At 43.3% G+C, this 25,286-nt stretch overlaps 1 protein-coding gene across 1 annotated transcript; it reads right to left on the bottom strand.

The window, feature by feature from the left end:
- Positions 1 to 887: 887 nt before the first annotated feature.
- LOC311136489 (beta-glucuronidase-like) lies at positions 888 to 24,992 on the bottom strand. Its single transcript, XM_084170632.1, has 12 exons — positions 24,699 to 24,992; positions 17,455 to 17,637; positions 17,062 to 17,243; positions 16,381 to 16,523; positions 15,959 to 16,146; positions 13,260 to 13,412; positions 12,771 to 12,949; positions 12,271 to 12,417; positions 4,148 to 4,232; positions 3,400 to 3,576; positions 2,913 to 3,048; positions 888 to 1,673 (listed from the first exon to the last, which is right to left on the bottom strand). The coding sequence occupies exons 1-12, from the start codon at positions 24,909 to 24,911 to the stop codon at positions 1,531 to 1,533; spliced, it is 1,929 nt and encodes a 642-aa protein (XP_084026758.1). The 5' UTR covers positions 24,912 to 24,992; the 3' UTR covers positions 888 to 1,530.
- Between the last annotated feature and the right edge of the window lie 294 nt (positions 24,993 to 25,286).

Genomic DNA, 25,286 nt, shown 5'->3' with positions numbered 1-25,286 from the left:
CCACCACTGTGCTTTAAAATATGGAGAGTGGTACTCAGTAATGTGTTGTATTGGAGTTGCCTGTGCTTAGCTCCATTCCATTTCTTTTTTATCCTGAAAAACTCCCCAGTCCTTAACGATTACAAGCATACCCATAACACGATGCAGCCACCACTATTGCTTGACAATATGGAGAGTGTACTCAATATGTTGCATTGGATTTGTCCCAAACAAACCACTTTCTATTCAGGACCAAAAGTTAATTGCTTTGCCTTTTTTTGCAGTATTACTTTAGGGTCTTGTTGCAAACAGGATACAGGGATTTGTAATATTTTGTATTCTGTGCAGGCTTCCTTTTCACTCTGTCAATTAGGTTAGTATTGTGGAGTGATTACAATGTTGATCCAGCCTCAGTTTTCTCCTATCACAGCCATTAAACTGTAACTGTTTTAAAGTCACCATTGGCCTCATGGTGAAATCTCTGAGCGGTTTCCTTCCTCCCCGGCAACAGAGTTAGGAAGGACGCCTGTATTTTTGTAGTGACTGGTGTATTGATAGACCATCCAAAGTGTAATTAATAATTTCACCATGCTAAAAGGGATATTCAATTTCTGCCTTTTCTTTTTTTACCATTACCATAGGGGCCCTTCTTTGCGAGGCATTGGAAAACCTCCCTGGGCTTTGTGGTTGAATCAGTTTGAAATTCACCGCTTGACTGAGGGACCTTACAGATAATTGTATGTGTGTGGTACAGAGATGATTTTTGAAAGACTACCCCATGTTAAACAATTATTGCACACAAAGTGAGTCCATGCAACTTATTATGTGACTTGATAAGAACATTTTTACTCCTGAACTTTTTTAGGCATGCCATAACAAAGGGGTTGAATACTTATTGACTCAAGACATTTCAGCGTTTCATTTTTTATTAATTTGTAAAAATGTCAAAAAACATAATTCCACTTTGACATTATGGGTTATTGTGTGTAGGCCAGTGACATAAAAACTATATTTAATCCATTTTAAATTCAGGCTGTAACACAACTAAATCTGAAAAAAGGCAAGGGGTGAAGTCTTAACATTGAGCCAGCAAGCATTCTAAGAAGAATACACATGAAAGACAAGAGATACAAAAATACATGATCTTTTATACATTATTATGTATGATCTTTCATACATCACATTCCCATTCATTTACACGGACACGGAACAGCCTCATGATTCAAGTTCATGCATAAAATTGGTTGATCCCTGAATTAAAAACAGGGGAAGACAAATACTCAGCCAAAAGATCCAGTGAGGTTGGTTCTGGTAATAATCTGATGTGGTCTTCTTAGCATTGCAGTTGTCATAAGGCACTGAGCAGGTGGTCTGAGTAGTGGGTTTGTCCCCCATACAGGGTTGTGTTCATTAGGCACCAAACGGAACAAAACAGACAAACAGAGAAGGACTACCTGGACTTGTCCAATAGCTAAAATGTTTCGTTACGATGTGAGGGATTGTGCGCTAATGAATACAACCCAGGTGCTGTGTCCCCCCCATCCAGGTGTATCAGGGGTACCTAGCCCTGATGGGCAGCAGGCCCGTCTCATTGGCCAGCCTCCAGTACCTCTCCCTCAGGAGGAAGGCGCCAGCTTTGGGCTGCCTCTGCCGACTGAAGATGCCCTTCTTGTTGCCCACAACACGGGTCACCGCTGCAGAGAGAGGAAGATAGAAAGTAGAAAAGGTTAATTTCCTGAACAAAATGTGTATGCTTGTTTCAGCCGTCTAAAAGTATAGATAAAGCCTATAGATCTGTACATGACTTTCGCCAAATACAACCCTATCAATTTCAACACTATTGTTGTATTAGGTGGAAAAGGACCAGACAGCTTCTGCTTTCTCTTGCAGATTGTCTACACAGGACAATCTGATAAGGTCTTGCTTCAAACAGTACATTACAGTGAGGGAAAAAAGTATTTGATCCCCTGCTTATTTCCCTCATTAAAATGCAAATCAATTTATAACATTTTTGACATGCGTTTTTCTGGATTTCTTTGTTGTTATTCTGTCTCTCACTGTTCAAATAAACCTACCATTAAAATTATAGACTGATCATGTCTTTGTCAGTGGGCAAACGTACAAAATCAGCAGGGGATCAAATACTTTTTTCCCCTCACTGTATGTACACTCCCCTGTATACACATAGGGGCCAGACCAGCATGTAAAGTGAGGAGTGGGTGGGTAATACGTTTAAGACCAGCAGTGTCACCATGGTGTTCTGGAATGCTGGTCTGACTTGGCGCTGGGGTAGTGGCAGGTTGATGTTTATTGTCATGAGTCTTGCCCTGGAAGCATAACTGATTGGTTTCTGCTAGATGGGCCAGCTGCAAAGTCAAAATTGGCTATACAGTAAAAATTCATGAAAACAGAAAATGAGCTTTTTGGTCTTCATTTAAGTTTAGGGCTAGGCATTAGGGTTAGCCGTGTCCTTAAAGTTAGGGTTAGGTTTAAAATCAGATTTGATGACTTTGTGGCTGTGTCAGCTAGTGACCACTCTGCAGAGCTGCCTCCAGTACATGAGTCATCCCAATAAATGCCAACATGGTGGGAATGGCCTGTCTAAGCGTAAGAATGAACCCTCCTGGTGTGCCACGCCCACTCCTGCTGACTCTGAACTTACCCAACACTGGGAGCTTTAAATACATTTCACATAAATACCAGCAGCTTTTCAAGCACTGGCCTACTTTCAACATTCTATTACTCCACCATCACATTACTAAACATTTGTGCTACTGCTCCTTTTTCCCTTACCTAGTAATTTCTGTTCACTATACGCAAAACTAAACAAGCAAAGGTATGACAACCAGCTTCAAATGTTATTTAACAAGAATGGTTGGTCTGACAATTTCAATAAATTCCAGTACTTCTGCTTTTTATGGATTCCTCCTTACTTTGTGCTGTCATGAAGTCAGCAAAGTTCCAGATTAACTCTCCAATGACATACTCCTTCCTCTTCTGGTCAAACACATCATGGTAGTTCTGTAAGACTATCTTCTGGTACTCCTCAGTAAACATCATGGGAGGATCCTGTTGGGAACAGAAAAATGTGGCTTTTCATTTAACCTTTATTTCTACAGGTAATTCTCATTGAGATAAAGTCTATTTTACAAGAGAGATGTGGGTTGATCATTCAAGCTCAACCACTCAGCTTTCAATTAATAGGTTTCAACCTGTTCTAGCCTGGGTAGGTGATTGACAAATTGTTCAAGCACATTTAAAAAAATTGGTATCCAGACCATTGTTTGCCTCAGAGGCCATGAAATCTCAGCAAATACACACATGTTTTCCTTATACCTTACGTCCTTTTAAGTCTGTTTCTGTCATGTGAGGACATAAGGAAGAGGTTCTACAACAACAAAGTAGTTCTGGAACACTCACCGTGTGTAGCCCTGGAACCACGTCGGCTCCATATTCACTCTGGATAATAGGTTTCTGGTACTTCCCGTACCAGTTCTCAAACTGGGTGTTGAGCTGGAAGGGGATGACCTCCAGGTGACCTGGGTCGTGGTACCAGGAGAAATAACTGTTAACACAGATCACATCCACATAGGGAGCCTGGGGAGAGACAGGGTTCAATGTGAGGAGAGCAGAAATACAGGGTAAACAGTGGTCAATACATTTTCAATGGCATTGAATTCCAAATAATGTATGACATTTAAAATGTCATAGTTGATGGAGCCTGGGTATAATCAGGTTTCAATGTGAGAAGAAGAAATAGGCCTAAAGGCTAGAACTACAGATACAATGTTGGTGTCTGTGTTACATAATACTTTTTCATTTAATTCCCATTGTAATGAATGGAATTTGAATGACATAATTGCTGTGCTTAGCTTAGCCACTGATGTGACACCACTGATCAACTACTGTCTGGTAAGTCTGAGTAGAAAATTAATCTTACAGACTTATCAGCAGCAGAGAGTTACTGTGGCTGCAGAGTCAAACCTCCTCGGTAAGCAGTCTTTCATCGATTTCTTGCATCCTCTCTTCTCAAAGCACATTGGAGGAGAAGGTCCAAAATTCTCCCTCCTCGAATGCGTTTTGAGAAGGAAGTGAGAGAGGATGCGAGGAATAGTTCTGTGAAGAAAGAATCCTTCATAAACATAACGGAGAAACAGTGAAGTCTCACCCCTTTGTCCCTGGCAAAGTTACTGTCTGTGATAAAGGTGACAGGTCGAGTGGGGTCCAGAGATTTGGTATGAGCTATCAGTGTTCTGAAAAGACAAACAAAAACATTAAACAGAGAGCAATTGTTTACTGTTCCAAGATGGGGTAAGGGATCAGAGGGTTGAGGTAGGGGTAAAGAGAGACTGATATGAGTGCAGGAGAAAGGACCAGGAAGAAGTAAATCATTTTAACAAGTATAAAAACGACTCACAGTCTCTTTGTTGACTATGACCACAACACATAGTTAATAAGTATTGTAATGGCAAGGAACTGTATGAGGAAATTCATGCTGTGTGCCTGTCTGTCTGCCACTCCCTGGCCTGAGGTGGTTGAGCTACACCGGTTAATGCTCTGTTAACATTTACATTTTAGTCATTTAGCAGACGCTCTTATCCAGAGCGACTTACAGTTAGTGAGTGCATACATTATTTTGTAATATTTTTTACATTTTTAATCATACTGGCCCCCCGTGGGAATCGAACCCACAACCCTGGCGATGCAAACGCCATGCTCTACCAACTGAGCTACATCCCATCCCCTACCCTGGACGACGCTGGGCCAATTGTGCGCCGCCCCATGGGTCTCCCGGTCGCGGCCGGCTACGACAGAGCCTGGATTCGAACCAGGATCTCTAGTGGCACAGCTAGCACTGCGATGCAGTGCCTTAGACCACTGCGCCACTCGGGAGTCTGTTAAGTACTACTCTGACGCAATCCACAGGCCATTCTACCAAGACATGCTCAGACTCACCCATAAACTTCTCTACCATCTAATGAACAAGCATGCATAATGCGCCCACCACCGACTTTGTTTGTTTACTTGGTTTTTCCAGATGTAAAGCAAATACCAATGCTGCTTGAAATATTTGGGGAATTGTAGCCTTCAAAGCCTTGCTTAGTTCCCTCCTCCATTCTAAAAGCTGAATTCAGTAATTCTAGGTAGTGCTCCCCAATAAGAACACATAGCCTACAATATATCCATTATGCGCCTTCTCTCTTCCCTTATGACTTCACCATTAACCCTTTACACGCAGGGAAATTGGCCTATATGGATAGGACCAAATTGAAATGTTTCTAACAGGAGAAATATGAGAAGCATATGCAAAACCATGTTAGCAATTGGAACACTTTGGAGATTATGGGTAAAGTATTAGACCAAAGGTGAGGAAACAGTTCACCTGACAAGACTGAATCTAACCATTACACTGTTGATTTTATGTGCATTTTACATTTTCTGTACTTTTTGCAGCATTTGTCGATAACGAAATATGAAAATACTCTAATACATTCAGAATAATACATTATTATTATTATTATTATTATGAGGAACATTTGGGGTAGGTGCAACATAAGACAAAAAATATCACAAGGGTTTGAGTGAGAAGTCTAACTGGTGTCCCCAAGTGGCCACAAACACACACCTCTCCAAAGTGTGCATAGTTTAAGTAATTTTAATACAAGAAAAGAGTCTTCAACTATTAGGTGCTTTTATGAGCTCTCCTAGCTGTGCCGTTGAGGATCTGATTCAAGCACACTTTGTTTGGAACACAGCCCTGCATCCCCACCATCACACAATTACTATTGTTGTTTAAGCAATCCAAAAACAGTCTATTATAAATCGCAATCTGGGTTAGGTGGGCATAATTTAAAATTCTATTGCCAATATGACTAGCAAAGTTATGAAATATAACCTTACACTGTTTTCACAAGGCACTTCAGAGAATAATATAGTAATTTTGGTGCACATAAAATAGAGTCATGCGTGTATTCAGGTGCGTGTTCCACCGCAAATTTTCTTCAGAATAGAGGAAGACAGGTTTGTGTCACCAATGACGTGAGGCCCATTGTTTAGCAACGACCACGCAGGGTAGAGAACGCGTCAGAACATTGGAAAACCCACTTACATGTTTTTCTTGAAATGAACATGCTATATTTTTTGGTTTATCAAAAAAATATCATGCCATCTTAACTGCCTGTATTAATATATCCTTTACCGCAGCACTACTAATATCCAACTTTGACTTGAAGAATGTATTTTCTGTACTAGAAATAGCTATTTAGCTAGCTAGCTGTTTGGATGGGCAGCTAGGCAGGTTGGTACTGCATAGCTAACTAGCATTACAGCTCAACCAAGGTGGCAAAAAGTATAATGTAGGCTAGATAAAGCTAACTTGCAACCTTAGCTAGATGGGTTATGAAAGAAATGCCTAATTCGAAAATAGTTAGCTAGCTTGCTTGAAAGCCCCATCCATCCTCCCCTCAATACGGTGCAGTATTGCAGAAAAGCATCCCCAAAGAATGATGTTTCCACCTTCATGCTTCACAGTTGGGATGGTGTTCTTGGGGTTGTACTCATCCTTCTTCTTCCTCCAAACACGGCAAGTGGAGTTTAGACCAAAAAGCTATATTTTTGTCTCATCAGACCACATGACCTTCTCTCATTCCTCCTCTGGATCATCCAGATGGTAATCGGCAAACTTCAGACGGACCTGGACATGCGCTGGCTTGAGCAGGGGGACCTTGCGTGCGCTGCAGGATTTTAATCCATGACGGCGTAGTGTGTTACTAATGGTTTTCTTTGAGACTGTGGTCCCAGCTCTCTTCAGGTCATTGACCAGGTCCTGCCGTGTAGTTCTGGGCTGATCCCTCACCTTCCTCATGATCATTGATGCCCCACGAGGTGAGATCTTGCATGGAGCCCCATACGAGGGTGATTGACCGTCATCTTGAACTTCTTCCATTTTCTAATAATTGCGCCAACAGTTGTTGCCTTCTCACCAAGCTGCTTGCCTATTGTCCTGTAGCCCATCCCAGCCTTGTGCAGGTCTACAATTGTATGCCTGATGTCCTTACACAGCTCTCTGGTCTTGGCCATTGTGGAGAGGTTGGAATCTGTTTGATTGAGTGTGTGGACAGGTGTCTTTTATACAGGTAACGAGTTCAAACAGGTGCAGTTAATACAGGTAATGAGTGGAGAACAGGAGGGCTTCTTAAAGAAAAACTAACAGGTCTGTGAGAGCTGGAATTCTTACTGGTTGGTAGGTGATCAAATACTTATGTCATGCAATAAAATGCAAATTAATTACTTAAAAATCATACAAATGTGATTTTCTGGATTTTTGTTTTAGATTCCGTCTCTCACAGTTGAAGTGTACCTATGATAAAAATTACAGACCTCTACATGCATTGTAAGTAGGAAAACCTACAAAATCGGCAGTGTATCAAATACTTGTTCTCCCCACTGTATATATCATACACACACACACACACACACACACACACATACATATATAAATGCCTTGAGCATTTAAAATTTTGGAGAATCTCTTATAAAATGGGTTAAAATCATGTATAGTAACCCTAGGTATAAAATAGTAAATAATGGCTATTTCTCAGAAAGTTTTAAACTGTCAAGATGAGTGAAACAAGGTTGTCCACTATCGGCATAACTATTTATTACGGCCATCGAGATGTTAGCTATTAAAATCAGATCCAACAATAATATCAAGGGATTAGAAATCCAGGGCTTAAAAAAAAAGGTGTCATTGTACGCTGATGAGTCATGTTCTTTTAAATCCACAACTTGAATCCCTCCACAGCCTCAGAGGATCTAGATACATTTTATAACCTCTGGATTACAACCAAATTATGATAAATGTACTATATTACGTATTGGATCACTAAAAAAATAATGTTTTTAGATTACCATGTAGTTTACCAATAAAACGGTCTGATGGTGATGTGGATATACTCGGAATACATATCCCAAATGATCTCACTCCAATACATTTTAATAGTAAGTTAGCAAAAATAGATAAGATCTTGCTACAATGGAAAGGTAAATCCCTGTCAATTTGTGGAAAAATCACCCTGATTAACTCTTTAGTATTATCCCAGTTTACCTATTTGCTTATAGTCTTACCTACGCCTAGCAAACAGTTTCTTAAATTATGAGTAAAAAACATATTCCATTTTATTTGGAACGGCAAGCCAGACAAAATTTAAACGAGCCTATTTAGATAATGAATATGAATTCGGAGGACAGAAATTATTAAATATTAAACCATTAGACCTATCACTAAAAGCTTCAGTCATACAAAAGTTCTACTTAAATCCGAACTGGTTCTCTAGTAAATTAGTAAAATTGTCTCACCCCATGTTCAAGAATGGCCTTTTTCCCTTTATTCAGATTACAACCTCTCATTTTCAGTTATTTGAAAAGGAAATAATCTCCCAAATATCACTATTTCTAAAACAAGCCATAGAAAGTTGGTTGCAATTTCAATTTAATCATCCAGAAACAACAGAACAAATATTGTAGTTAAACTCAAATATACTAATTGATAAACCATTTTTGTTTTGACAAAATGTTTAAAAAAGGTATAATCTCCGTAAATGATATCATAGGTAGGACTGGTGGAGTTGTCGCACATGCAGCTAACAAAAACATATGGAAATGTCTGCTCTACCCAAAATTACAACCAAATAAATTGCAGCATTACCGCAAAAATGGAAGAGGAAAGTGGAAGGGGGAAAAAGTAAGGAACTTGTCTGTCGGCCCTGCATTAAAGAACATAATTGGTTAAAGAAAATTGTGATAAATAAAAAGTATACCCGTTTCATTTAAGGACCAAAGGATTGACAGCCGTCCCATATAGATTGCAAAATAGTTGGGAAGAGATTTTTGACGTACCGATTCCATGGCATAGTGTTTATGAATTGATACGCAAAACGACGCCGGATTCAAAACTTAGAAGTTTATTATTTAAATTATTTGTAGCTTGTTTTGGACACAGGTCCAGGAATGGCTAAAGGATTGCAATAATTACCTGGAGCTAAACCTGCAGATAGCACTACCGGGTGATCTGAAAAGTTATAGTCAATTGATCAATAATATAATAATACTTTTAGCAAAAATGTTTATTTTCAATCTGTAGAAACAATGAGAATAGAAAAGGTTCAGAACTTTTGTAAAACATCACAGTACAGTTGAAAAATATATGGCAAATAGAAATCCAATATGGATGGTGTTAAGCGATAGATGGGTGGTGTTGAATGAAGTTGAAGGATGGGACTAATAACAACAAGATAACTAATAATGTAAAGCATACTGTGTCCATAATAAGTATATAGGTTATAGGTTGAGAGCTTTTGTGAAAAAGCACAGTTAGAAAGACATGGCATATAGAAGCAAACCGGATGGACATCATGAAAATGATCGGAGAGGTTGATGGTAGAGGAAATTCAGGTGTAAAAACAAACATTAGAATTATTGTAAAATTGACTGTGTCCAAAAAATTTATATAAATCAAATTTTATTTGCCACATGCGCCGAATACAACAGGTGTAGACATTAGTGAAATGCTTACTTACAAGCCCTTAACAAACAATGCAGTTTTTTAAAAAGAAAAAAGTTAAATAAAAAGTGTTGTACATGTGGGTAGAGTTAAAGTGACTATGCATAAATAATAAACAGTAGCAACAGTGTAAAAGAGCAGGATGGGGTGGGGGGGGCAGTGCAAATAGTCTGGGTAGCCATGATTACCTGTTCAGGAGTCTTATGGCTTGGGGGTAGAAGCTGTTGAGAAGCCTTTTGGACCTAGACTTGGCGCTCCGGTACCGCTTGAGGGCACTATGGTGTTGAACGCTGAGCTGTAGTCAATGAATAGCATTCTCACGTAGGTGTTCCTCTTGTCCAGGTGAGAAAGGGCAGTGTGGAGTGCAATAGAGATTACATCATCTGTGGATCTGTTGGGTCGGTATGCAAATTGGAGTGGGTCTAGGGTTTCTGGGATAATGGTGTTGATGTGAGCCATGACCAGTCTTTCAAAGCACTTCATGGCTACAGACGTGAGTGCTATGGGTCGGTAGTCATTTAGGCAGGTTATCCTAGTGTCCTTGGGCACAGGGACTATGGTGGTCTGTTTTAAACATGTTGGTATTACAGACTCAGTCAGGGACATGTTGAAAATGTCAGTGAAGACACTTGCCAGTTGGTCAGCACATGCTCGGAGTACACGTCCTGGTAATCCGCCTGGCCCTGCGGCCTTGTGAATGTTGACCTGCTTAAAAGTCTTACTCACATCGGCTACGGAGAGCATGATCACATAGTCATCCGGAACAGCTGATGCTCTCATGCATACCTCAGTGTTGCTTGCCTCGAAGCGAACATAGAAGTGATTTAGCTCAACTGGTAGGCTTGTGTCACTGGGCAGCTCGCGGCTGTGCTTCCCTTTGTAGTCTGTAATAGTTTTCAAGCCCTGCCACATCCGACGAGCGTCAGGGCCGGTGTAGTACGATTCAATCTTAGTCCTGTATTGACTCTTTGCCTGTTTGATGGTTCGTCGGAGGGCTTAGCGGGATTTCTTATAAGCGTCCGGGTTAGAGTCCCGCTCCTTGAAAGCGGCAGCTCTACCCTTTAGCTCAGTGCGGATGTTGCCTGTAATTCATGGCTTCTGGTTGGGGTATGTACGTACGGTCACTGTGGGGACGACGTCATCGATGCACTTATTGATGAAGCCAGTGACTGATGTGGTGTACTCCTCAATGCTATCTGAAGAATCCCAGAACATAGTATGTATAAGCTGGAAGTAGAGGACTAAGCATTGTTGTTCACTAGTTTCCTCCAATTAGGGAAGGGGTAGTGGGGTTGGAAAGTAATAAAGGGAAATAATTTTTTTTAAAGGATATGTACGTATGTAGTCATATATGCGAGAGAAAAAAACATGGGGGATTGGAAGTGATGCAGACAATTACATTGATGGAAGTTACAAGCTATCTGCAATATTAAAGCTGATCTACCCCCTAAATTTTTTTTATTACAAAATAAAAATACAATAGTATTTGTATGCTTAGCAAAATCAACAAATGTACATTGTTTAAAGCAAACTTATACAAGTCTCAGTCACAAATGACAGCTCCAATAAGCCCCTTATGGTGAACGACAAGTGAACGAGAGGCTTGTAGAATCCTGACCTTTTAGTTTTTTCAGTTCATCGTTCGCCGGTAGGGGGGGGTCCTGCGTGCTTTGGGCATTACTGACTCGAACGAAATGAGTGGAAAGATTCGTTATTTTTACTGAACAAGTCGAGAAAAACCAGTATAAAGAGATTAAATTCCCATCATTATGTTCTCACTCACACTAGATACGTACCCAGGAAACTTGTCTGTTTTTACAGTGGCACGGGACACCCGCGTGAATGCAGTTATTTCCAATGAATTAGCATTTTACCACCTCGGCTTCGTAACTTAAAATTAGAGTTGCTGGCTAAACGCATCACAGATCGGGCATAAATTCTGTTATAGATAGAACATATGGTTATTTGAAAATATTATATTGAAGTCATTTAGCGCAGCACTAAAATAAATGTATTTCAACGAGAGATTCCTTTTTTTTTTTATATACCCTTTGTGGGCGGGGCCAAATCTGTTGCTAGGGACTCGTGACATTCTGTTCAGAACAACCCAGGGTATGATGCCATGTCATCCTTGTGACTGTACATCAAACACAGCCATTATAAAACGTTGATACTGTAAAGGACATGAGTTTCATAATATGGGAATGTGAAGTGCACATTTGGATTCACATATGTGTGGTTCGCTTGTATGACATCAAAGAGGTGTTTATTATAATCCTCAACGTCTCATCTTTCAGAACACAGAGTCTTCTTGAGTTACAGCATTCTCCTGACTCAGACAATGTTTTTTGCAAAATTAGCCCAATTAACGGGAGGGATGGGGCATATTTTCTGGTTGTGCGTGGTGCTCACATTTAAAATGTCTGTTAGTTGAATCCCATACAGTGCTGTAAAGCGGACATGTATAATATGTTACTGTACAGCCACTGCGTTCCAATTTAGGTCCTTATTATTGACCAAATATGCCATTTTCATACTGTAAACGGGCTGGGCTGTGAGTGTAAAGGGCTACCTCATTTGGAAATGTGAGAACTAAGAAGTAGTTTATATTTCAGTGTAACTAACAGTCTTTGTTCACTAGAACGTCACTCTACCATGATGTGAATGTGCATTTTAAGGAACAAGGACGCACATTTATGGAATGTGAATTAATGCTAACATTCTCTTACTTGAAATAGTATTCAGCAGGGGGCATCTCAGCGGCCGGCTCATTGGCTACAGACCACATGACCACGGAGGCGTGGTTCTTGTCCCTCCTCACCAGTTCGTCCATGACCGCCAGGTGATGCGACAGGGAGGCGTTCCCGAAACTACGGCTTGGGGACAAGAGACATGATAGGGTTAGTGGATGTCCCAGAGACACAGAAGACCTGACTTGATTAATTATGTAATGGCTGAGCATTGATCATACTTTAAAAAGTTTAATGCTGTATATAAACTTGCTAATAACAGTCCATTAAAAAACAGAGTAGTTAATGGTTTAGACATGCAAGCAAAAAAGGACAGGCTTAAATAAAAGTGTTTCTTAAAAAATGACTGGCACACTCATTGTGCGAAAGAACACCTTGAGGTTCTCTTCAAACGTTGCAGACACCTGGTGACCGTTTAACCTTTAACTGACCCTTCAGAGGTCACAGAAACTGCAACTGTCACTATGGCGATGACTTACATGTCTTTGATGCCCACCCCAGGACACTCGTCAATGACCACGATGCCATGGCGGTCTGCCATCTGCAATATCTCCTCAGCGTAGGGGTAGTGGCTGGTCCTGAACGAGTTGGCCCCAAGCCACTTCAACAGGTTGAAATCCTTCACGATCAGGGGCCAGTCCAGGCCTTTACCTCGGATCTGACACACACACACAGCAAACAATGAGAACAGACAGTTGACACAGACCAATTTCTGTTGACTTACAGATAGTCCCATTCGCATGAAACTGGATAACTACCCAAAATTATTTATTCTAAACACTGAGAAACTGATCAGATGATAAGAACTTATATGCCGCTTCAACCTTCTTTATTGCTTAAATTCCTTGGCAAATATGACTGAACAACTGCTGGAAGTCAGTTGCATACACAATACAAAACTGACAGACACTGCCCACTTATCTGGTTCAGAGTTTTGCTGCCCTCTAATGGGACTACTCAGTACTCACATCAGCATCCTCATGTTTGTTGACTCCGTGGAAATAGAAGGGTTTGTTGTTGATGAGGAATTGTGTGTTGGTGACCTGCACAGTGCGGATGCCCACAGGCAGAGCATACACATCCTCATAGACAGAACCCTCGCCACCTGCTGTCATATGAACCTGGAAACAAAGGAGATGAGGGATGTACAGTACTTTTGGAAAGTATTCAGACACTTTGACCTTTTCCACATTTTGTGACATTACAGCCTTATTCTAAAATTGATTAAATTGTTTTTTTTTCTCAATCTACACACAATAACAAAGCAAAAACCGGTTTAGACATTTTTGCACATTTATTAAAAATAAAAACCGGAAATATAACATTTACATACGTATTCAGACCCTTTACTCAGTGTCCAAAGACACCCTAGAGTCTTTGGAACTTTGCTCCGTTCATCTTTCCCTCGATCCTGACTAGTCTCCCAGTCCCTGAAAAATATCCCCACTGCACGATTCTGCCACCACCATGCTTCACAGTAGGGATGGTGCCAGGTTTCCTCCAGATGTGACGCTTGGCATTCAGGCCAAAGAGTTCAATCTTGGTTTCATCAGACCAGAGAATATTTTCATGGTCAGAGTCCTTTAGGTAGCTTTTGGCAAACTCCAAGAGGGCTGTCATGTGCCTTTTACTGAGGAGTGGCTTCTGTCTGGCCACTCTACCATCAAGGCCTGCTTTGGTGGAGTGCTGCAGAGATGGTTGTCCTTCTGGAAGGTTCTCCCTCTACACAGAGTAACTCTGGAACTCTTCAGAGCGACCATCGGATTCCTGGTCACCTCCCTTTGCTATGAGACTCGAAATTGAGCTCAGGTGCATCCGGTTTCCATTGATCATCCTTGAGATGTTTCTACAACTTGATTGGACTCCACCTGTGGTAAATTCTATTCACTGGACATGATTTGGAAAGGCACACACCTTTCTATATAAAGGTCCCACAGTTGACCGTGCATGTCAGAGCAAAAACCAAGCCATGAGGTTGAAGGAATTGTCCGTAGAGCTCTGAGACAGGATTGTGTCGAGGCACAGATCTGGGGAACGATACCAAAATATGTCTGCAGCATTGAAGGCCCCCAAGAACACAGTGGCCTCCGTCATTCTTAAATGGAAGAAGTTTGGAACCACCAAGACTCTACCTAGAGCTGGCCGCCCGGCCAAACTGAGCAATCGGGGGAGAAGGGCCTTGGTCAGGGAGGTGACCAAGAACCTGATGGTCTCTCTGACCGAGTTCCAGAGTTCCTCTGTGTAGAGGGAGAACCTTCCAGAAGGACAACGATCTCTGCAGCACTCTACCAATCAGGCCTTTATGGTAGATTGGCCAGACAGAAGCCACTCCTCAGTAAAAGGCACATGACAGCCCGCTTGGAGTTTGCCAAAAGCTACCTAAAGGACTCTGACCATGAGAAAATATTATCTGGTCTGATGAAACCAAGATTGAACTCTTTGGCCTGAATGCCAAGCGTCACATCTGGAGGAAACCTGGCACCATTCCTACTGTGAAGCATGGTGGTGGCAGAATCATGCAGTGGGGATATTTTTCAGGGACTGGGAGACTAGTCAGGATCGAGGGAAAGATGAACGGAGCAAAGTACAGCGAGATCCTTGACGAAAACCTGCTCCAGAGCACTCAGGACCTCAGACTGGGGCGAAGGTTCCCTTTCCAACAGGACAATGACCCTAAGCACACAGCCAAGACAATGCAGGAGGGGCTTCGGGACAAGTCTCTGAATGTCCTTGAGTGGCCCAGCCAGAGCCCAGACTTGAACCCGATCTAACATCTCTGGAGAGACCTGAAAATAGCTGTGCAGCAACGCTCCCCATCCAACCAGACAGAGCTCGAGAGGATCTGCAGAGAAGAATGGGAGAAACCCCCCAAATACAGGTGTGGCAAGCTTGTAGTGTCATACCCAAGAAGACTCTAGGGTGTAATCACTGCCAAAAGGTGCTTCTACGAAGTACTGAGTACCTATGTAAATAAGATATTTGTATATTATTTTGTAATAAATGTGCAAACATTTCTGAAAACTTATTTTCCCTTTGTCATTATAGGGTATTGTGTGTAGATTGATGAGGGGAAAAAAAACAATTTAATCCATTTTAGAATAAGGCTATAATGTAGCAAAATGTGGAAAAACTCAAGGGGTCTGAATACTTTTCGAATGCACTGTAATTAATTAGGTGAAACATTCAGATTCAGGACGTTGCAAATAGAAATGTAATGAAAAGAGCTTACACAATTCTAAATTCTATGGGTCAGATTTATTTTACATTTATTTAACCAATCAGGTCAATTAAGAACAAATTATTTACAATGACAGCCAGATAATCATATCTGCTGTACAAAATACATTTCTATCTTTCTGAAAAGGTTACAAAAGGCTTTTTACAGTATGAACTCCATTGTTACAAAAACACAGGAAGTGGATGTGTGGGTGGTGTGATGAGTTGCTAAACTGAGGCTATGTTCATGTGAGCTGTGACTCAGTCATCACATGGATAGGGTGATACATGAGTAAAAACGGGTAGTATTTTTTTTAACATGTGCAAATTCTTTTTTTTCTGTGTATAATAATTTAATGTAGTTTGCATTGATAAAAGGTTTGACAAAACAGACTATAAAGGAACAGTGGACCCTCTAATTAAATGCAACTATGAATGAAGCCCAACTTACCCCCATAGAATACAGATAACCTGGATTCTCATGCATTAGATACGGCCACCACAGGTTGACGTCCGTCACTTTGAGGACCCCAGAGGGTCCAGTGGAAGAGGCCACACAACGGCCATCTTTGTCCGAGAGAGTCACCGTCACCGTGGGGTTGGGACTGCCCAGCACCGACACCTGGTAGGAGAGCAGACCTAGAACACATAACAGAGCAGAAGAGACCAACACCTTAGTACACTAGTGCCATTTTCACACTATTCCATAGTTGATGGAATCGCGCAGAAAAGGACAATGTGAAAAGGAAATATCCGAGTCAGTACAGTATGGTTTTGGTCGGCACGATAGAGTGAGAAGGGTATGGATGAACAGACCAAAATAATTACTTGATCAAGTAAATGAGAAAATCCGTTGTTTTCTTTTGCACTCACCAATGTTGTCAGCAAAGGCTGTCACCACTGTGATGTCATCCACATACGCCTTAGGAGTGGTGTACAACACTACAGGACGGTGCAAACCAGCATAGTTGAAGAAGTCAAAGTTGGTGTTTTGCACAACATAGTCAGCAGGATACCTGTATACAATATATAGAGACACACAACACAGATGTTCCTCGACTTGTAATCCAAAACATGATTTCCCATCAGAAAAGGAATCAAAAGCTAGTTCGCCTCGACCTGTCATTTTAGGTTTGGTCTGTAGAAAATCTTAAAATGTGTGTCTGATTAGTCCCAACTTAAAAATTATAACGCAACGTTTCCCAGACTCGGTCCTGGGGACTAGCCTGACGACTCATCCTGAATTTAATTCCGCTGCTCTATCAATCTCTCCATACATTGATTGTGAGGGGAACAGCTAGAGGGTGTGGCTTTTGGCCAGAGCAATGTGGATGGACATTTTGTTTGTTGACCTAGCATTTCACAGCTGATACAAATAATCAACTCATCATCAAACTTGAGATTATTTGATTCAGCTATGTAGTGCTAGGGCAAAAAACTAAATGTGCACCCCTTGGGGTCCCCAGGACAGAGTTTGGGAAACGCTAAGATAATGCTAAAAACATTTGAATTCTTCTCCCATTGAAAGGAAGTAAAATCTCTTCATCACATCACCTGGTGGGGTCGTCTATATGTTGGATGGTCCCTGGGGGCAAGGTTTGGAGAGTCAGGGTGTTGTTGACAGCTATGGTGATCCTGCAGGCCCCACCTGGGTTGTTACGGAGGACCTCAACTATCTCAGCCTCAAAGGGAAGATGGCCGCCCTCGTGCTCCATCACTTTGATCCCATTCACCCACTGGCAGGGAAGGAAAAGAGAGAAGACATTCCTATGTAGCAAGAGTGACAGTCTTTACACAACATCATACCTTTTTCAATGAGGGATGTGCATGTACATTGCAGATGAACTCATGTGAGAGGAGGTTGTGGAGTTACAGCTATCACATGAGCAAAACAGAATGGCAACTTAAGCTGAAAAAAAAATGGTAGAAGATTTGTGAGATACTCACGACCACTGAGTAGTAGTGTGCACTCCCAACTCTCAGCACAACTCTTGTTCCCTCAGACACCCATCCTGAGGGTACCAACACTTCTCTCTCGTACCACACCCAGCCAATGAAATCCCTCAGCCGTGGGTCCTGGGTGATGTCATTGTAGCTGGCGGGCACTGGCATGTCAATCACTGGACCACTCTACATAAACAGATACAGGTAAAGAGCGAGAGGAAAAAGTGAAGAGGGAGGAATTGACAACAAACTATTTGACACAGGCCCTCTTTACAATCATGTTGCTGAATTTTTGACAGTTTACACAAAGCATTGGCTAAAACACTAGCTATAAATTAAGCGGCGATATGTGAATTATTCCATAGTAGCCATTATCGGAAGCAATTTCAGGGGTGAACAACTGCCCCCTCTCATTGAAGCCACGGAAGGCCGACCGCGAAACTACAGGAATTGTTAGCGGAAAACAGGATCCCCATTATAGTGGATGGAAAAATTTTTATATTTATGGTCAATCATCGTGTAAATAATTTTGGGGGACGACAATCATGGTACTAGCAACATGCATGCCCCACCCACCTGAGGATCTGTCTTTTTCAGCCTTCTATTTCCTGTGTTTGAGGGGTGCAAAATTCACTTGTCACCTAAATCTCTCTGGATTGATTGCTTCCATTTTACTCCTGCGACTCTTTCATACTCTTGCTGGTGCCTGTCATTCTTTCTCGTTTTAACATTACGACTGTGGACATTTTTGTAATGACCTGTCAAACATACCCCTGTAATGGCTGAATGGAATACTTTGGCTCTCTGTTGAATCTAAGAGAACGCTAATTAAAAGATCCATTGGTGATTTAATGCAATGTCTTGACACTTGCATCACAAGAAGATGATGGGTGTACATTTTTTGTGGAATTAAAAAAAGTAATAATTTTATACAGTTGAAATGTTTACAAATTAGATGCGCTGAAATGAAGGCAACTTCCAAAAATGAACATTCAGATTATAGTGATATTATGTCTGATATCACAAATAATGTAAAGTATGCTTAAATAGGTGTAATCTAAAGCCAAGCGTGTAGATATTCTATCTGAAGGTATACTGCTATTGACACACACTTGATGAATTATGCAACAGAACGTGACAAGATAGTGCAGGTGATTGCAGGTAGGCCTAGACAGTAAGTGTTTGGTGGTTGCAGCCCTGTTCCACCCCTTTATGTTAATATATTCATAAATGCAAATAGGCCCGGTGCATTTATGCAAATGTTTCAAGCAGACCACCATAGTCCCTGTGCCCAAGAAAGCGAAGGTAACCTGCCTAAATGACTACCACCCCTGGTGGATAATGACTCACGTCTGTAGCCATGTGCTTTGAAAGGCTGGTCATGACTCACATCAACACTATCATCCCGGAAACCCTAGACCCACTCCAATTCGCAAACCGCCCCTACAGATCCACAGATGACGGAATCTCAATCGCACTCCACACTGCCCTTTCCCACCTTGACAAAAGGAACCCCTATGTGAGAATGCTGTTCATTGACTACAGCTCAGCGTTCAACACCATAGTGCCTACAAAGCGCCTCACTAAGCTAAGGACCCTGGGACTAAACACCTCCCTCTGCAACTGGATCCTGGACTTCCTGACGCCCCCCCCAGGTGGTAAGGGTAGGCAACAACACATCTGCCACGCTGATCCTCAACACAGGGGCCCCTCAGGGGTGCGTGCTTAGTCCCCTCCTGTACTCCCTTTTCACCAATGACTGCGTGGCCAAGCATGACTTGTCACCTTCCTCTGGTGACAGCCAAGGCACGGTTGGACAGGACATACCTAGACACCATTAATAACATGAAGGCCCTGAATGCATGTGAACAGCCACCTTTTCCGTATCTGTATACAGGGAGGTTGTGTTTTCTCTAGCAGGAGAGGTAAGCTTGGCTTCGTTTATGGTGTTGAGTTAAGCTTAAACCATGTATTTAGTTTGTAGGTAGGTATTGTAGTTTGGTATTATAGGTAGCTTACTCCGGTAGTTATTGTAGGTTATTATTGTAGGTAATTATTGTAGGTAAGGATTTTATTCGGCGGAGCCCAGGCGAAGCACGAGGCTAGCTTACCCACTACCTGGACCAACAAAGCTAGCTAGAGGGTAGCTACCGGTAACTTTTAGCAACTGTGGGTAACTTTTAGCAACTGTGGTTAGCTGTTTCCAATGTTATTTCACGCTTAAGAGTACCTGTAATTGAGCCAGCTAGCTGCCACCTTCAGCTGTTTTTTCTAACCTCATTATCATTAACGTTAGGTGGTCGGTAGCTGCTGTACCTAATTTCGGCTACTGATTGCAGTCTGCCAGTTTGGCTTTATACATAGCTTGGGCTTTGTCGACTAAGGCTTAAACTATGTATTTAGATTGTAGTTAGGTACTATAGGTAGGCATCGTGGGCTGTATATTATTAAGTAGTATAGGTAGGCATCGTGGGCTGTTGCGGGTAGCTGTTGTGTGTAATTATTGTAGGTTACTTTTGTATTCGGCGGTGCCGGATGTAGCACGAAGCTAGCTAGCTAACTCACCTCCTGGATTAGCTGGCGAGTAGCTATTAGCAACGGTAGCAACTAAAAACAATATCCTTTTAGCCAGCTACATTCGCTCACAGCGACGCCGTTTTTCAAACAAAGTCAACACAGTAGCCATTGCTAGCTAGCCAACACTACCAGCAGGCTGTGGTAACTAAATACAATGTCTTTGTGCTAGCTACCCAACGTTTAATCATTGCTGCGTTATGAAAGGTAAGCATGGCTTCTTATATGGTGTTGAGTTAAGCTTAAACCATGTATTTAGATTGTAGGTAGGTATTGTAGTTTGGTATTATAGGTAGCTTACTCCGGTAGTTATTGTAGGTTATTACTGTAGGTAATTATTGTAGGTAAGGATTTTATTCGGCGGAGCCCAGGCGAAGCACGAGGCTAGCTTACCCACTACCTGGACCAACAAAGCTAGCTAGCTAGAGGGTAGCTACCGGTAACTTTTAGCAACTGTGGGTAACTTTTAGCAACTGTGGTTAGCTGTTTCCAATGTTATTTCATGCTTGAGAGTACCTGTGATTGAGCCAGCTAGCTGCTACCATTCAGCTGTTTTTCTAACCTCATCCGAGGCATTAACGTTAGGTGGTTGGTAGCTGCTGTACTTAATTACAGCTACTGATAACAGTCTGCTGTAGCTTACAACAATTCTAATTTCTAAAGTGGAAGTTGGGAGAGTTTTATTCGGGTGGTTCAGTGAAACAACTATAGTTTCTGAGGTGGAAGTTGGGAGAGTTATATATTTATTTATTTTTTTGGTGAGGGAAGCCTGCTCTCTCCTTTCCCTGATGTTCAGTTCATTTCATCCCGATCTCCTCTGCATTATTGTAGCCATCTGTTGCAGCCTGTCAACTATGCCTCTGCCTATCCCTGTTCTCTCCTCTCCGCACAGGCTACACAAACGCCCCACACCGCGTGGCTGCTGCCTCTCTAACCTGGTGGTCCCTGCACGCACCCCACACCTGGAGTTCCAGGTCTCAGGCAGCCTCTGGAACTGCCGTTCTGCTGCCAACAAAGCTGACTTCATCCCAGCCTATGCTAATCTCCAGTCCCTCGACTTCCTGGCGCTGACGGAAACATGGATTACCACTGAAAACACTGCTACTCCTACTGCTCTCTCCTCATCTGACCATGTGTTCTCGCATACCCCGAGAGCATCTGGTCAGAGGGGTGGTGGCACAGGAATCCTCATCTCTCCCAAGTGGTCATTCTCAATTTTTCCCCTAACCCATCTGTCTATCTCCTCATTTGAATTCCATGCTGTCACAGTCACTAGCCCATTTAAGCTTAATATCCTTGTCATCTATCGCCCTCCAGGTTCCCTTGGAGAGTTCATCAATGAGCTTGCCGCCTTGATAAGTTCCTTTCCTGAGGATGGCTCACCCCTCACAGTTTTGGGGGATTTCAACCTCCCTATGTCCACATTTGACTCATTTCTCTCTGCCTCCTTCTTTCCACTTCTCTCCTCTTTTGACCTCACCCTCTCACCGTCCCCCCCCTACTCACAAGGCAGGCAATACGCTTGACCTCATCTTTACTAGATGCTGCTCTTCTACTAATCTCACTGCAACTCCCCTCCATGTCTCCGACCACTACTTTGTTTCCTTTTCTCTCTCGCTCTCCTCCCACACTACTCACTCTGCCCCTACACAGATGGTAATGCGCCGCCGCAACCTTCGCTCTCTCTCTCCCACTACTCTCTCCTCTTCCATCCTATCATCTCTTCCCTCTGCTCAATCCTTCTCCCTCCAATCTCCTGATTCTGCCTCCTCAACCCTCCTCTCCTCCCTTTCTGCATCCTTTGACTCTCTGTGTCCCCTATCCTCCCGGCCGGCTCGGTCCTCCCCTCCAGCTCCGTGGCTTGATGACTCACTGCGAGCTCACAGAACAGAGCTCCGGGCAGCGGAGCGGAAATGGAAGAAAACTAAACTCCCTGCCGACCTGGCATCTTTTCACTCCCTCCTCTCTACATTTTCTTCATCTGTTTCTGCTGCTAAGGCCACTTTCTACCACTCTAAATTCCAAGCATCTGCCTCTAACCCTAGGAAGCTCTTTGCCACATTTTCCTCCCTCCTGAATCCTCCCCCCCCCCGCCCCCCCCTCCTCTCTCTCTGTGGATGACTTCGTCAACCACTTTGAAAAGAAGGTTGACGACATTCGATCCTCGTTTGTTAAGTCTAATGACACTGCTGGTCCTACTCACACTGCCCTACCCTATGCTTTGACTTCTTTCTCCCCTCTCTCTCCAGATAAAATCCTGCGACTTGTGACTGCAGGCCGCCCAACAACCTGCCCGCTTGACCCCATCCCCTCCTCTCTTCTCCAGACCATCTCCGGTGACCTTCTCCCCTACCTCACCTCGCTGATCAACTCATCCTTGACCGCTGGCCATGTCCCTTCCGTCTTCAAGAGAGCGAGAGTTGCTCCCCTTCTCAAGAAACCAACACTCGATCCCACTGATGTAAACAACTACAGACCAGTATCCCTTCTTTCTTTTCTTTCCAAAACTATTGAGCGTGCCGTCTTTAGCCAACTCTCTTGCTATCTCTCTCAGAATGACCTTCTTGATCCAAACCAGTCAGGTTTCAGGACTGGTCATTCAACTGAGACTGCTCTTCTCTGTGTCACGGAGGCTCTCCGCACTGCTAAAGCTAACTCTCTCTCCTCTGCTCTTGTCCTTCTAGACCTGTCTGCTGCCTTTGATACTGTGAACCATCAGATCCTCCTCTCCACCCTCTCCGAGCTGGGCATCTCCGGCGCGGCTCACTCCTGGATTGCGTCCTACCTGACCGGTCGCTCCTACCAAGTGGCGTGGCGAGAAGCTGTCTCCGCACCACGTGCTCTCACCACTGGTGTCCCCCAGGGCTCAGTTCTAGGCCCTCTCCTTTTCTCCCTATACACCAAGTCACTTGGCTCTGTCATATCCTCACACGGCCTCTCCTATCATTGCTACGCTGACGATACACAACTAATCTTCTCCTTTCCCCCTTCTGATAACCAGGTGGCGAATCGCATCTCTGCATGTCTGGCAGACATATCAGTATGGATGACGGATCACCACCTCAAGCTGAACCCTGGCAAGACGGAGCTGCTCTTCCTCCCGGGGAAGGACTGCCCGTTCCATGATCTCGCCATCACGGTTGACAACTCCGCTGTGTCCTCCTCCCAGAGTGCGAAGAGCCTAGGCGTGACCCTGGACAACACCCTGTCGTTCTCCGCCAACATCAAGGCGGTGACCCGCTCCTGCAGGTTCATGCTCTACAACATTCGGAGAGTACGACCCTGCCTTACACAGGAAGCGGCACAGGTCCTAATCCAGGCACTTGTCATCTCCCGTCTGGACTACTGCAACTCGCTGTTGGCTGGCCTCCCTGCCTGTGCCATTAAACCCCTACAACTCATCCAGAATGCCGCAGCCCGTCTGGTGTTCAACCTTCCCAAGTTCTCTCACGTCACCCCCCTCCTCCGCACACTCCACTGGCTTCCAGTTGAAGCTCGCATCCGCTACAAGACCATGGTGCTTGCCTATGGAGCAGTGAGGGGAACGGCACCTCTGTACCTTCGGGCTCTGATCAGTCCCTACACCCAAACGAGGGCATTGCGTTCATCCACCTCTGGCCTGCTGGCTCCCCTTCCTCTGCGGAAGCATAGTTCCCGCTCAGCCCAGTCAAAACTGTTCGCTGCTCTGGCACCCCAATGGTGGAACAAGCTCCCTCACGACGCCAGGACAGCGGAGTCACTCACCACCTTCCGGAGGCATTTGAAACCCCACCTCTTTAAGGAATACCTGGGATAGGATAAAGTAATCCTTCTACCCCCCCCCCCCCCCCCCCCCAAAATTGTAAAGTGGTTATCCCACTGGCTATAGGGTGAACGCACCAATTGGTGAGTCGCTCTGGATAAGAGCGTCTGCTAAATGACGTATATGTGCCCTTGAGCAAGGCACTTAACCCTAATTGCTCCTGTAAGTCGCTCTGGATAAGAGCGTCTGCTAAATGACTAAAATGTAAAAAATGTAAATGACTCCAACACCATCATTAAGTTTGCTGATGACCCAACAGTGGTAGGCCTGATCACCGACAATGATGAGACAGCCTATAGGGAGGAGGTCAGAGACCTGGCAGTGTGGTGCCAGGACAACAACCTCTCCAATAATGTGAGCATGACAAAGGAACTGATCGTGGACTACAGGAAAAGGAGGGCCAAACGCACCCATTCACATCGACGGGGCTGTAGTGGAGCGGGTTGACCGTTGCTAATGGTACCAATTGTTGCTAAAAATCAGAATGAGAATTTAGGTGCTAATGGCAGCCTGCAGTACCCCGGTCACCCTTCAACTTGTGTTACTCAATTAGAGGCAGCAGCCCTGAGCTAGCCAGCAACGTCACTTTCTGGAGTAACTCAAACTGCGCATGTTATTGCCGCGTTCAAAACAACTGGGCACTCGGAATAATAAGAGGTCAAATCGTGACATTCACTTCCGAAAGTCGGAGCTCTAGCATTCCGAGATGGATGACCGTTCATTTAGAATTTCAAGTTTCCCAAACAGACCACTCATTGAAAAGAATTTATAGCAGAACATAACTATTCTGTACAAGTAGGACCCGTAGACCACATGCTTTTGGGTACGATTAATGACAATATCCATGTTACATAATTGGATGTTTACATACCTCTGCAAGGCGACTTTTGTACCATGCTTGTTCAAAGCCCAAGTTCCTGTTGCGCGAGAGGTCGGCTCTGAAGTTCCATAGCCCATTCAGCTCTTTGATCTCTCGCGACGACGACTCTCGAGGAAAGAGCATTCCACTGTCCTTGAAATGACCGACATTCCATACTGCAGATAGCGATAAAAAATAGTTTACTAGCCGTCTAAACCCCTCCATTTTTTTTTGAGTTCCCACATTTGCTAACAACAAACAGCTTTATGCTTGCGGAAGAGACCGTCACGCGACCAGCCATAAGTCACGTGATTATAGTCTTTGATTAATTCAAATGTTCCCAAAACATGCAAACATTCTCAAACTATTTCTTTACCATTATATTTTTCTAAGCATTAATGCACAAATATTTGTGAAGAAGAAAAATGTTTTTGTAACATTCCTATGCATCAACAATAATGCTATGCTTAGCTCTGGCCACTAGGCGGAGCCTCACACAGGCGACGACTGATGCTCCTCATATCACTTTCATCGCTAGCATAGCTAATGTTAGCTAGCTAGCTAGCTGGCTGACTTTAGCCTACCTCAATACAACTAGGA

Source organism: Coregonus lavaretus (assembly GCF_964263955.1).
Source record: "Coregonus lavaretus genome assembly, chromosome: 10".
Taxonomy (NCBI): Eukaryota; Metazoa; Chordata; class Actinopteri; order Salmoniformes; family Salmonidae; genus Coregonus; species Coregonus lavaretus.
This window is presented reverse-complemented; position numbering and strand designations above follow the sequence as displayed.

Excerpts from the sequence above, each read along its gene's own strand:
- LOC311136489 (XM_084170632.1), bottom strand. The coding sequence starts at position 24,911 with ATGGAGGGGTTTAGACGGCTAGTAAACTATTTTTTATCGCTATCTGCA. Across the intron at positions 17,244-17,454 it reads CACACTACTACTCAGTGGTC|TGGGTGAATGGGATCAAAGT; the intron begins GTGAGTATCTCA and ends CTTCCCTGCCAG. Across the intron at positions 3,049-3,399 it reads TGGTTCCAGGGCTACACACG|GATCCTCCCATGATGTTTAC; the intron begins GTGAGTGTTCCA and ends TGTTCCCAACAG.